Source organism: Macrobrachium rosenbergii, chromosome 42 (assembly GCF_040412425.1).
Source record: "Macrobrachium rosenbergii isolate ZJJX-2024 chromosome 42, ASM4041242v1, whole genome shotgun sequence".
NCBI lineage: Eukaryota > Metazoa > Arthropoda > Malacostraca > Decapoda > Palaemonidae > Macrobrachium > Macrobrachium rosenbergii.
The window spans coordinates 9,511,403-9,524,854 of record NC_089782.1 but is presented as its reverse complement, the minus strand read 5'-3'; the positions used below and the strand labels follow the sequence as shown (position 1 = coordinate 9,524,854).

Here is a 13,452-nt window from a genome sequence, read left to right as displayed (position 1 = left end):
AAGGGCGTGGGGGAGAGTTGGACCGGGACATCCTCTCGGAGGTCTCTTCCCATTCTGGAGGGGAGTTTTTTCCTCCAGAGCGAGTAGAGGCTTCCTGAACTAACCCGACTTTTGCTTCAGGTCTCGAGCTGGATAGCCAGGTTACGGACTCGGCTTCATCCTGGCTACACCTGGGCCTACCTGGCACGTCACTGGAGGGATTGGTACATCATCTCTCCACCACTCCAGTGACCACTCACTTGGCAACGACAGCCACTACAACATCTGTCACCATGTCCAGGTTCGCGCAGCTCCCGGTATCGGTAGCCATACACCTGGATACCCAAGTCTCGGCTTCAGCTTCCCCTGCCTTGCAACACGCGGTACCGCTGCCTCCTGGCTTCCTGGCCGCGTTCACGCTATGGAGGAATGAGGTTATTGCATTTGACGACGTCTTGTGTGAGAGAGAGACAAAGAACAACGGCGTACGTAATTGTTGAATGATGTCGTTAGAGAGAGTGTTTTTATTTTATTTATTTATTTATTTATTTATTTATTTTTTGATGGTCGGTAAGGTTTCGTGTTTCGTTGTTTTGGGAGTGCGCGGAACTGTGTTTTTCGGATGATCGTGGCGGGAGTCTTGACAGAGATACTGTGCTGCAAGGACGCTTTTTCCGGTAGTTGATCCGAGTTTTAGTTGCTTTTTTTTGGTTCAGTTTGTGTGATCTGGTATTTGGAGGCTTTGTGGTTGGAGTGTTTGTACTTGGGCGTGTTTTTGGGTTTTGTGCTGTGTTGGTGCGTGATCGGTGTTGTGTGATAGCCTGGTTTTTTTTCGGTATTTTTCTGCTGTGTTCTGAGGGAGTTGAATTTGAGTCTTCGTGGTTGAGTCTTTGTGAGTCTTGTTTTGGGTCGTGTTTGTGTACTGGTTGGGTTGTTGTTTTCTTGGTTGTGGACTGCTGTTGTGTGGTGAGCGTTGGCATTATCGGCGGTTGTGGTGACTTCGTGACCTCCTTCTGCTTGGCAAAACTTCCCGTCCGGAATTCGTAGGCCTAGCCTAGTACGAGGTGAGTGTATGTGCTGTTTTTTGTTAGTGTGAGTGTGTGGTTGTGAAATCCCTCCACATTATTTGGCGGCCAACGTGGGGCTGTTGTGTATTTACTGTTAGGATTGTTTTGTGGTGGGTAGAGTGAGAGTAAGACGTCAGGATGAGTGAGATAGAGAGGCTGAGAGAGGAACTCTGGGTGGCTAGGGAACTCCAGGGTAGGCTGGAGGAGGAGAATGGGAGGCTGAGGAGTGAGAATGAGGAGTTGAGGAGTCAGTTGGAGGAGATGGGGGGAATGCTAAGGAGTGCAAAAGAAGAAATGAAAGAGGGGGTGAAAGAGTCTGAGGAAAGAATGGATAAGAAGTTAGAGTCTGCAGTAAGCAGGATGCAGGAAATGATGAAGGGAATGTTTAAGGAGTTCTTTGGAGAAGGAGCTGTAGGAGGAGGTTCCCCCAGGTCTTGGGGTGGGCCAGAAGGGTTGCAGAAGGTAGAGAAGAGTGGAGAGGAGAGTGATGGAAGTGATTTAGGTGCAGTAAAGAAGGAAAAGAAGGGAGAGATGCTGGCTAAAGGTATACGGGAGGACAAGGTTAAGAAAGGGGGTGAGGAAAAGAAGAAAAAAGGAATGGGGCTTAGGAAGGATGAGAAGAAAGTTGATATTGGGAAATTGGAAAAGAGGTTGGGGAAATTGGAAAAGAGTAAGGAACAAGATGAAAGTGAGTTGGATAGTGAAGATTGGATAAGGGTAGTTGAGAAGAAGGGTAAGAAAAGCGCAGTTGGGAGGATGGATGTTAGTGTGGAAGTGGATTCACTGTATTCAGAAGAGTGTAAGAAAGGTCAGAGTGAAACTAGCGGCAGCGACAGCGAGAGTGAGAAAGAAGTACGGAAGGCTATGTATGTGAGAGAAGTGCCACGGTGTGAGAAGTATGAAGAGTATGGAAGTAGGGATATAAGGGATTTTTTCAGGGAGTATGAAGGTTATTGCATGGCTAAATATGGAGAGAATAAGAGGGTATGGGCACGAGAGTTAGGGGGTTTCTTAACAGGGTTTTTGCTGAGTATGTATGGGGTGGTAATGAGTGTAGGTCATGTGTCCTATGAAAGTATTAAAAGGTAGGATTATAGAACAGGCAAGAAGGACAAAAATAGTGTTAAGTATAAGAGGAAACATGATTTCGATGAGGCAAGAATGAATGATGGTGAATCTTTGGATATGTACGTCTGTCGGTTGGAAACATTAGCCAGAAGGAAATTTGGTGATGAGGGAATAAATGAGTGCAAAGAGTTAGTACGAAAGTTGTTGGCGACGGTACCCGAGGGTGTGTATGAGTTCATAAATAGGAAGCGCAAGGAAAAGATGAAGTGGACGAATGAAAGGTTGAGGTGGAATGAAATTTTGGATCTGGTTGAAGACCATGAGGTTGACAGATGCGGGAAAGAGAGTAGGAGTGTTAGCATTAGGGCAGAGGTACCAGAATTTAGAAGCTATAGGGAAGCAGTTTTGGCAGGACCGAGGTGGGTGGCAGAGCAAGTAGTTGATAGAAGTGTAAACGTAAATAATGCAAATATCAAGGGGCCACAGAGAGATAGAAGTAGTAGTATTGGAAGGGTAGGGTTAGTTAGTTATGATCTAGGGCAGAAATGTTATAGGTGTGGGAAAGTGGGGCATAAGAAAAATTAATGTCGGTGGGCATTGGGAGCTTGTTTTGGGTGTGGAGAAATGGGGCATTTGGTGAGTGAATGTAAGAAGGTTAGGGGTATCAAGTGTTATAGGTGTGGGCAGATAGGACATATAGCAGTGGCTGTCGGGGTACCCATAGGGGCATAATTTGTGGTAACTGTGGGCAAAATGGGCATTATCCCAGGATGTGTAAGGAAGTGAGAGCAAAGTGTACCGAATGTGGGGTGGAAGGTCATTTGGTGAGTGTGTAGGCGAATGAGAATGGGGCAGCGTACCAGTTCGGGAAACTAATTAGTGAGGGGGTTCAGTTGGGTGGATCCTCCAGAATGCAGACGGTGAGGGTAATGCATGTGCGTGAAGGGTTGATGCATGAGAAAGGGTTTGGGGGTAAAACGCACGAGTGTATGAGCGTGCAAGTGATTTGTAAGGGTGTGTGTTTGATTGCTCTGATTGATACTGGGTGTAGTGTAAATTTGTTGTTTAAAAATGGGTACGATAGGTTACGGGGTAAGTGTGAGATAAGGAAATTGTAAGGGTGAGGTCCGTGGGATAGGAAATTTAGGGGTACCTATAGTAGGGATGATGTGTGAAAAGATAGAAATTGGTGGGGTAGTGATGGACGAGAGTGAGTTTGTGTGATTGAGGGGGCTAATGATAAATACGATATGTTGTTAGGATATAGATTTTTGAAGGGTGTAGGATGGTGGTCCGTGAGAGTGTTATAGAGTTGCATATGAAAGGGGATGTACGTGGGGGTTTGTATTTGGGTGAGGATGGAAGAGTAGAGGACAAGTTGTGGAAGGGAGTACCACTGGTGGCAAGAGAGAGGGTGAAGGTTCCACGGGAGGTGGGTGAGGTTGTGATTGTAAGGGTTGCATGGCCAGATGGTCTTGGGATAGCCAACAGTGATGAGTGTGAATATGTGGTTGAGGGTGTGGATGTGAATAAGTTAGTGAGGGCAAATGTGTGTGTGTATGATGGGGTTTTGGATATGGAGAATCCCTGGGTGTTCATGACTTCATTGCCGAGCGTGAGAAAAAAACGAGTGCGGGGTATACGTGAGGGAGATTGCATAGGGGTTTTATATACGTTGGTGAATGTAGATGACGAGAGATACGTTGAGCTACGACAGGTAATGACAGGTTGTATGAAAGAGGGTAGTGATTGGCAGTATGAGGAGTTGAAAAGAAGAGTTGCAGTGAATGAAAATGTTGGCGATAACGAAAGGGACTGGTTGGTGCAAATGTTGTGGGATAGGCGGGGGGCGTTGAGTCGTGGTGACCAGGATTTTGGGGAGTCAAAGCTTCCAGAATTCAAAATAATTTTGGAAGACGACACCCCTATATATCAGCGTCCCCGACACTTCTCCCCGCTTGTCACTCGGGAGATCGAGGAGCAGTGTGAGGAGTTTGAGAGGGTGGGGGTGATTGAGAAGAGTGAGAGTGCCTGGAATAGCCCCATAGTCCCTGTACGAAAGCCGGATGGAAGTTTGAGAATGTGTGAGGACTACAGGAAGGTGAATGAGGTGACTGTGAGGGAACGATTTCCGATGAATGTGGTGTCCGATTGTGTGTATAAGATGTGTGGGATGAAAGTATTTACCAAATTTGAGGAGGAAAGCAGGCCAGTTACTGCTTTTTCAAGTGGCAGTTGCCACTACCAGTTTAGAAGGTTGAGCTTTGGATTGGCTAATGCACCTGCTGCTTTCCATAGGGCAATGAATGTGGTCTTGGCGGGTTTTGATCGGAAGAAGGTGACTGTGTTTATAGATGACATTTTGATTGCGAGTGAGACTGTTGCAGAGAATATGGAGTTGCTTGAAAGGGTGTTGGAGCGGTTGGAGGAGGTGGGGGTGAAGGTGAAACTTGAGAAGTGTACATGGTTGGCTGGGGAGGTGGAATTCCTTGGGCATGTGGTGAGTGCGAGCGGCATAAGGAAGAGTGAAAAGTTTGTGCAAAAGGTAAGGGAATTCCCACATCCCCAGACAGTGCGCGAGTTAAAAGGCTTTTTGGGCTTGATCGAGTTTGGGAGGAAATTTGTCAGGGACTGTTCAGGAATAGGCAAACCATTAACTGAATGGACAGGAAAGAGGAATTGCACTAGGTTAAAGTGGGGTGAGCAGATGGTAGAGGCATTTGAGAGATTGAAAGAGGAGGCTGCTAGAGATGTCACTTTGGCTTTCCCAGACTATAGTGAGGGTGTTTTGGCTTTCCCAGACTATAGTGAGGGTGCGAGTAAGCTTGAGTTGTTTACTGATGCAAGTAAGTTTAGTATGGGGGGGTGTTTGGTGCAAATGCAGAGGGTAAATGGAGAGGATCAGTTGAGGGTAATTGCATATGTAAGTAAGGCTTTTAATAAGGCAGAACGGAAGTATTCTGTTGTTGAGAAAGAACTAGCCGCAATAAGGTTTTGTGTTAAGGCTTTGAGTGTGTTTTTGTATGGGGTGAAGTTTATTGTGAGGACGGACCATCGCCCATTGATGTATATGATTAAGAAAGGGAGTGTGAATGCTAGAGTTGCAAGGACGATTGAGGATTTGAGTGAGTTTGATTTTGAGATAGAGTATATACAGGGGGCTGAGAATGTGATTGCAGATGCAATGTCGAGAATGTATGGTGAGGGGGTTAATACTGTGGAAAGTGACTGGGACCTGAACAAGGTGCCTGCGGGGTTGGTTGTAAGGGAAAGGTTTGTGGGGAGTGATTGGGTTTGGAAATGCTTATTTTGGGGGTTAAAAGATTTGGAAAATAGGGGTTTGGTTAAAGGGGTACCTGAGAACGTGAATGAGTTACGGGCAAGGTTGGGGGTGTGCATGGAGGAGGAAGGGTAGACAATGAGAGAATGTTGGTACAATTGTTTTTGGCGGTAGCAGATTTGTTTGGAATCAGAGTGGTTTTGCACTATGGGTGGAGCAGACCAGTTGAGTATAAAGGGGTTAAATGTGGGTAGTGAGCATGGGGTTTTGAATATTCAGTGTCAGGAAGATAGCTGTAATTGGTTGGTGGAGGAGGGGGGTGGCAGAAAGCATGAGGCTTTGGAGTGTGAAAGTAGGGGGCTGGCTGAGGGTGAATGTAGTGGGCTGGCCGAGGGTGAATGTAGTGAAGATGATTGTGAGGCAGTTGGCCAAATGAGTGTGGCAGTGAGAGAGTGCATGCATGACACGCAAGGGAAAATGGTAACATTTGGGGGGGTAAATGATGGTGAGTATTGTGGCTTGGTTGATACGGGGACACAGGTTTCTTTGGTGAATGATTTGGTGGTGAGTGAACTTGGGGGGTGTGATTGGAGAGTGAAAAAGCAGTCTGCAGGTGTGAGGATACATGGGTTAGGGCAAGGAAGTGTTTTGGTTTGGGAAGAAATACAATTAAAGATCAAGTTAGGGGGTTTAGAAATGGTTCATGATTTCATAATCATGGCAAAGTATGATATGCCAACTTGTTTTTGTTGGGGGTAGATTTTCTGAGAGTGCATGATGTGAGTGTAGATGTAGGGAAGGGGTTCTTAGGAAGGGGGCTGAGAAATAATTAGGATGCAGGACGGTGACGTGGTTGTAGCGAATTTCGTCGGAATGATTGATATTGCTGGGGTGAGAATGATTTGTTGAGTGAGGAAGAGGTTGAGCAAATGCAGGATCAGAGTGTGGGGTCAGTATGTTACGGGTGTGTATTGTGGGGGTGAGAGTGGAGGATTGGCCCCTGAGTTGGATGCGTACAGGAGGGTTGCTGGACAATTTGTGGTGTGTAGGAATGTGGTGTACTTTTTGCATCAGGAGGGGTTGTGTAATGAAGGGGTGTATATACCGGTGTTTTCCTTCGATGCAGCCGTGAGTATGTGTCTGTTGGTACATGATCGTTTTGGGCATTTAGGAAAGAATAAGTTGTGGGGTGTATAAGAGAGAGATTGTATGTGCCTGGGTTGAGCAAGATTTGTGCGGATGTAGCTGTCACGTGTGAAGATTGTCAGAGAGGGAAATATCAGAGTGTGCAAGCAAATCCGCCAGTCTTACGACTGCAGATGAAAGAATTGTTTGAGATGGTTGTGATTGATTGCGTGTCATTACCGCGGACTGCAAGAGGGCATGTGGGAATGATTGTGATGGTGGATCACATGAGTAAGTTTGTATATGTGGTCCCCATCAAGGATAAAAGGAGTGAAACTGTTGCGCGAATGATAGGGCAAGTAATATTGCCGATGTGTGTATGTAGGCCTGTGAGAATGTTGAGTGACAATGGGCCTGAGTTTGTGGGGTGGCATTTTGAGGAAATGTTGAGGCAGTGGGGTATTGTGCATGTGTATGCCACTCCGTATATGCCGAGTGCGAATGGTTTGGCTGAGAGAACTGTGAGAACGATGACAGAGATTTTGCGAATGATGAGTAAATGTGATGACATTTGGGATGTACATGTTGGACGTGCAGTGTGGGTGTATAACTCCACGTTGCATAAGAGCTTGGGTATGTCTCCTTCGAAATATGTGTTAAATTTTGAGAGGGTGGTTAGACCAAGGTTGGGGTTAACGGAGGATGATGACCGTGGGTTGTGGAAGAGGGCGAGTGAAAGATTTGAAAGTTTTGGGGGTTGGAGATAGAGTATTGAGAGAGGGAGAATGAATGTAAGTAAGATGAGAGAGAAATTTGAGGGGCCATATAAGATTTTGGAGGTGGGGCCAAGTGGATTGAGTTACGTTTTAGGAAAACTACAATTGGATGGAAGTGTGAATGAGATTAGGCAAATCATAGCCAGTTGCGTAGATGGAGAGAGTGCCGCAATATGTTCGGGAGAATGCAATGAGTGATTGGTTGAGGACGAATAAATGCGAGCCGAGTTTCGTTGAGCAAATGGGTCTGGAGGACCGCCAGTTGGTGTTAGTTGAGTATGGAAGAAAGCGGAGGAAGTTGGAGGAAGTAAATGAACGGAAGAAGCGTAAGTTGTGTGATAAGGGTGTGCTTGCTGGGGTGAGAATGAATGATAGGGCATGCAATACTGAGGATAGCATGAATGGTACATACAGTGTGTGTGGGTTTGAGTTGACTGGGGTGAGTGAAATTTCAGTGGGAAAGGAACCTACTAGTAGGCAGGTGATTGGTAGTATGGATGAGTCTTTATGAGAGCTGGACAGAACTATGAATGAGTTGAATGGGTTAGTGGCAGAATTTGGAGAGATATTTGGGGCAGAATTGGAGGGTGTGGATGAAGTGGTGGGTGAGATAGGTCAGGATAGTGATGAGGAGGGTAGTGTGCGTCTGGAATGGGGTGGACTGGAGGGGTTGAGTGAAAATGGTGCTGAGAAGGGCGTAGAGACAGAGAGAATGCATGAGGGCCCTCGAACAAGATCCAGGGGCCTGTTCCGGAGCATCCGTGGGTCCTGCCTAAGGCTATATAAAACCTGGGTAGTGTGTGTGAGAAGACGTCGTCAAATGTAGTGGGGAGTAATATGGAGGAATGAGGTTATTGCATTTGACGACGTCTTGTGTGTGAGAGAGAGAGAGAACGAACAACGGCGTGCGTAATTGTTGAATGATGCCGTTAGAGAGTGTGGTTTTTTTTTTTTTTTTTTTTTTTTTTTTTTTTGATGGTCTGTGAGGTTTCGTGTTTTGTTGTTTTGGGAGTGCGCGGAACTGTGTTTTTCAGATGATCGTGGCGGGAGTCTTGACAGAGATATTGTGCTGCAAGGACGGTTTTTCCGGTAGTTGATCCGAGTTTTAGTTGCATTTTTTTGGTTCAGTTTGTGTGATCTGGTATTTGGAGGCTTTGTGGTTGGAGTGTTTGTACTTGGGCGTGTTTTTGGGTTTTGTGCTGTGTTGGTTGCGTGATCGGTGTCGTGTGATAGCCTGGTTGTTTTTTTTTTTCTGCTGTGTTCCGAGGGAGTTGAGTTTGAGTCTTCGTGGTTGAGTCTTTTTGAGTCTTGTTTTGGGTCGTGTTTGTGTACTGGTTGGGTTGTTGTTTTCTTGGTTGTGGACTGTTGTTGTGTGGTGAGCGTTGGCATTATCGGGCGGTTGTGGTGACTTCGTGACCTCCTTCTGCTTGGCAAAACTTCCTTCCGGAATTCGTAGGCCTAGCCTAGTACGAGGTGAGTGTATGTGCTGTTTTTTTGTTAGTGTGAGTGTGTGGTTGTGAAATCCCGCCACAACGCGAGCAGGCCCTGCCTACATGGTGACGTCATCCTTCCCGTATGTGACTGTCGCTGCCCCCGTTGCTGACCCTGGCTCATCTACGACTGCAGTTCCTCGCTTCACGATCCAGCCCGGCCCTTCGTCTGTTCCTCTCCCCATTCCATCGACTCTGGCGCGGCCTGGCATGACTACCCACGCGGGAGGGGCGGCGCCTGCATTCCCGGCCCCGCCCACTTTTGTTCCTGGCCGACACGCGGTTGCTCCCACCCAGGTAAGTGCTGGCCCGAGCTCCGCGGTCTCTTCCCGGGATGTGCCTTCTGCTGCAGCCCCTCCTGCTGTTCCTGAGTCTTGGACTGCGCCCGCCTTGTTTGGGGAGCTAATAGCGATTCTGAAGCAGATGGTGAAGAAGAAGAAGAAGAGGTCTAGGAAGGTGTCGTCATCTTTGTCTTCGTCTGCTGCCTCTTCTGCTTCTCCTTCCGGGGCTTCGCAGCCGAAGAAGAAGAAACCTGCCTCTCCCTCCTCTAAGAAGTCTCGCACTGAGGCTTCTAAGGGTCTGCCTCCTTCCACAGGGAAGGCAGTGGGATCTCTCGTCGGCTCTTCCCGATCCTGGGATCAGGGAACCGCTGCCCTGGCCTCTGGGTCAGTTGCATCAGGAGCCAAGGGCGTGCAGACCAAGGTCTGCACCCCCCCCCACTGTGCCTAAGAAAACTCCTGCTTCGAAGGCCAGCGAGTCCACGTCGGACACTCGTTCGTGAGTTGCTCCGAGGACCCGGGTCCCCAAGGAGACCCGTGTACCCCATTCTGATATGGGAGAAACTTCTCGCCGTACGGACCAGGGCGTGGGGTGAGAGAAAGAGCCCGGGCATGCAGGTGCCCCGGCTCTTCCTGCTGGCACTCCTGTGAGTGCCAAGTCAGGTTCTCGGGATAGCGCTTCGGCCCCGTGAGGCCAAACGCCAGGAGAGGTGGAGAAGAGGTCCTCTGCTCAGTCTTCCTGAGAGGTTACGGCCTCGAAGAAGACGGGGGCGCGCCCAGAGGACAGCGCAAGCTCGCGCCAGCCAGACGCGCGCTCGATTCCTCCCAGTCCCCGGCCACGTCCGCGCGGCCAGCCTGGCTCGGGGGAGGCGAGTGCATGGCTTGGCTCGCGCGAGCCGCTCCGCTCTCCTTGGGAGATTGCTTCACCTAGGCGAAAGCAGTCTCCTCGACCCGGGCTGCCGTCACCACCGCGGGTTGGTGACCGCTGCCTGCCCGCTGCCTCTGTTGGTTCTGCCAGCAAAGTCAGTGGGAGTGCCTGATCCTCCTCGCCTGTCCCCTCCGCCCCTTCGGCTTCTTCCAGGGGGCGCGAGTCGGACAGGAAGAGCTCTGGTGAGTTTTCTCCCCAGAGTTCTACCTCGTGGGCGTACGAACTTGGCTCGGTCCTTGGCTCGACCAGGTCTTACGCCCGCGTGGTCCAGGAAGGATCACGGGGGTCTGCTGAGGTTCTCCCTCCTGCAGGGGGAGTAGATCGGGAGGAACGCATCCTGGAAGGACTCGAGTGTCCTCTGCCCCAGGATGCGGACACTCCTGAGATACAGAGGACTTTTGCAGAGGTTATCGCACTGATTCGTCAGCACAATGACCTCAGGGAAGGGACCACGGCTTCTTCTGTGGATTGTCTGTCACACCTCGAATCCTTTTGGGGACCTAAGAAGGAACCCAAGGCTTCGGTGAGGCTACCGTGGTCCACCCTTGCCAAGGGGGTCCTCGACCAGGTGAACAGTCTTGTGTCTGGGCAAGACAGCTCACTTCGTTCGAGCGCTGCTCGGACAAGCTTCTTCCCACCCCCCACCTGCCTCGCCAGAAGCACTTCTATACTCCAGCTGGAGGGGCGTTGCTGACCAAGCAGGTTGACCCAGACCTGACTCGTCTGGATCCAGGTCTGACGTTGCAACAACTTACTGGTAAGAGTATCTCCCTCTCCCAGCAAGAAGCTGCAATCCTGGAAGCTACAGCCATGGCGGCCTTCCAAGCAGTCTCCTGGCTCGATCTGTGGTCCTTCACAGTATCGAAGGTAGCTTCTTCCTCGGGCGCTATCGTACCTGGGGAGGACTCCGCCTTTGGGAGACTGTGCCAGTCTGGGGGTAGGGCTATTTTCTACCTCGCCCACCAGACTGCAAACCTGTGGGCAAACCTGGTTCTGAAGCAAAGAGACGCCGCTCTCTCTCGCTTCTCCAGTCCTGTAGGTCCCAAATCAGCAATCGCCCTTAGGAATGGACTGTTGCTGGGTTCCTCCTCTCTCTTCCCTAGAGAGCTGGTGGACGCCGCGGTAGACAAATGCCAGGCCGATGACAGCGACCGGCTTGTCCACCAGGCAGTGGCCAAGACCTCCGGGTCTTCTCATCCCACTGTGGCCAGGTCTTCGGGCCAGGCTGGCACTTCCTCGGCCCCTAAGAAGTCCCAGTCTTTGAAGGGCTCCTGAGGAAACACCCAGCCTTCTTCTTCCTTGAGAAGGGGGGGTCCCGCCCACTCTTTTCAGCCCACTTTCCAAGCCGGTAAAGGGGGCAAAGGGAAGAAGGGGGGAAACGCTAAGGGCGGCATTCCCCCCAACAGCTGCCGAAGGTGTCGAGCCATTGGGCAACATGGCAGCAACACGGAGCCGAGACCTGGATAGTGGATGTCCTTCGGGAGGGATATCTACCACCCTTTGAGTCTCGGCCTCCCCTCACCTACTCTCCGGTCCATCTCCAAACCTACGTTCCAGGATCATCGAAGGACACTGCACTACAGCAAGAAGTGCAAGCCATGCTGAGCAAGGGTGCTGTAGAAGTTGTGTCGGACCAGTACCCAGGCTTTTACAGCTGTGTCTTTCTCGTGGAGAAAGCCTCAGGGGGATGGAGACCGGTCATAGACCTCTCTCCCCTGAACCATTTCGTTCGCCAGACTTGGTTCATGATGCAAACAGCGCAATCCGTGCTGGCCTCCATCAGGGAGAACGACTTCTTACTTACGGCGGACCTGAAGGATGCGTATTTTCAGATACCCATTCATCCGTCCTCTTGCAAGTACCTCCGCTTTGTCCTCGGGGAGATGGTCTTCCAGTTCAGGGCACTCTGTTTCGGGCTCTCGACCGCTCCCCAGGTGTTCACGAGAGTCTTTCTCGTGTCAGCTTGGGCCCACTCACATGGGACACATCTACTGAGGTATCTCGACGACTGGCTAGTCCTGGCGAGCTCTCGCTCGCAGTTGCTACAGGACGGATCGGCTCCTCGAGTTTTGCCGGGATCTACGGATCATGGTAAATCTCGAGAAGTCAGATCTCACACCCAAGCAGAGGATAAAGTACCTGGGCATGCTGATAGACACGGTGACAGCGAAAGTCTTTCCCTCTGACTCTCGTGTCAGCAAGTTCAGGCAGCCAGCACAACTGTTTCTGTCACGACAGGAGCAGCCAGCCCGGCAATGGCAAGTTGTCATTGGTCACCTGTCATCTTTGGAGAAGCTAGTACCTCATGGACGTCTTCACCTGCGGTCTCTTCAGTGGAGACTAAAGGAGTATTGGTCCCAGTCCCGAGACCCCCAGTCTTTCCTCATCCCTCTTTCCGAGGAGGTGAGGGAGGACCTTCGCTGGTGGACAGATGACAGGAAAATCTTGATAGGATTATCCCTGCCTACTCCCCCTCCGGACATGCTTCTGTTTTCGGACGCATCGACCAAGGGATGGGGCGCACACCTGGAGGAGTTGCTGACTTCGGGAGTGTGGTACCGAGACGACAAGCACCTTCACATCAACATCCTGGAACTCAAGGCGCCCTTTCTGGCCCTCCAAGAGTTCCGGGATCGAGTGATGCGACACTCCGTGGTACTGATGAGCGACAATACCATGGTAGTGGCATATGTCAACAAGCAGGGGGACCTGGTGTCCCGCCAGCTTCATCAGTTGATGCAGGTGCACGAGTGGGCCACGACCCACTCGGTAGAGCTGTCAGCCAGGTACATTCCAGGCAAGAGGAATGTCATGGCAGACAAGCTCAGCCGCCAGAACCAGGTGGTAGGGACCGAATGGTCCCTCCACCAGGAGATAGCGGAAAGGCTGTTCGATCTGTGGGGGCATCCAGCCATCGATCTGTTTGCCACCCGGTACAACAGAAAGTTCCAGGTCTTCTGTTCTGTCGTGCCGGACCCATGGGCTGCTGCGGAGGACGCGTTCCAGCATCTGTGGGACAAGCTCGACCTGTACGCCTTCCCGCCATTCTGTCTGATTCGCCGAGTGATCAGCTGAGCAATGATCACCCCGAATCTCAGAATGATTCTGGTGGCACCCAAATGGCCCCAGGCCGTTTGGTATCTGGACCTGCTAGCTCTTCTCTCCGAGGCGCCGAGAGAGATTCCCCCCTGGCCCAACCTGCTGCATCAACCTCACGTAGAGTGGTACCACCTGGCAGTGCATTCCGTCTTCACGGCTGGAGGTTATCCACCATCTCTTGTGAGTAAGAGGCTTTTCGCGTCACGCAGCAACAGAGATGGCAGGATACCTCAGACGATCCTCCGCAGCGGTATACCAGGGAAAGTGGTCCGTCTTCTGTGGTTGGTGTCGTCGAAGGGGTGTCTCTCCGATCGGAGCCTCTGTTCAGCAGGTCGCGGACTTCCTCGTCTTCCTTTGCTGAG

At 50.5% G+C, this 13,452-nt stretch overlaps 1 protein-coding gene across 1 annotated transcript; it reads left to right on the top strand.

The window, feature by feature from the left end:
- Positions 1 to 1,373: 1,373 nt before the first annotated feature.
- LOC136827735 (high mobility group nucleosome-binding domain-containing protein 5-like) lies at positions 1,374 to 2,135 on the top strand. Its single transcript, XM_067085198.1, has one exon. It carries the CDS (start codon positions 1,374 to 1,376, stop codon positions 2,133 to 2,135), a length of 762 nt encoding a protein of 253 aa, XP_066941299.1.
- The last annotated feature ends 11,317 nt before the right edge of the window (positions 2,136 to 13,452 follow it).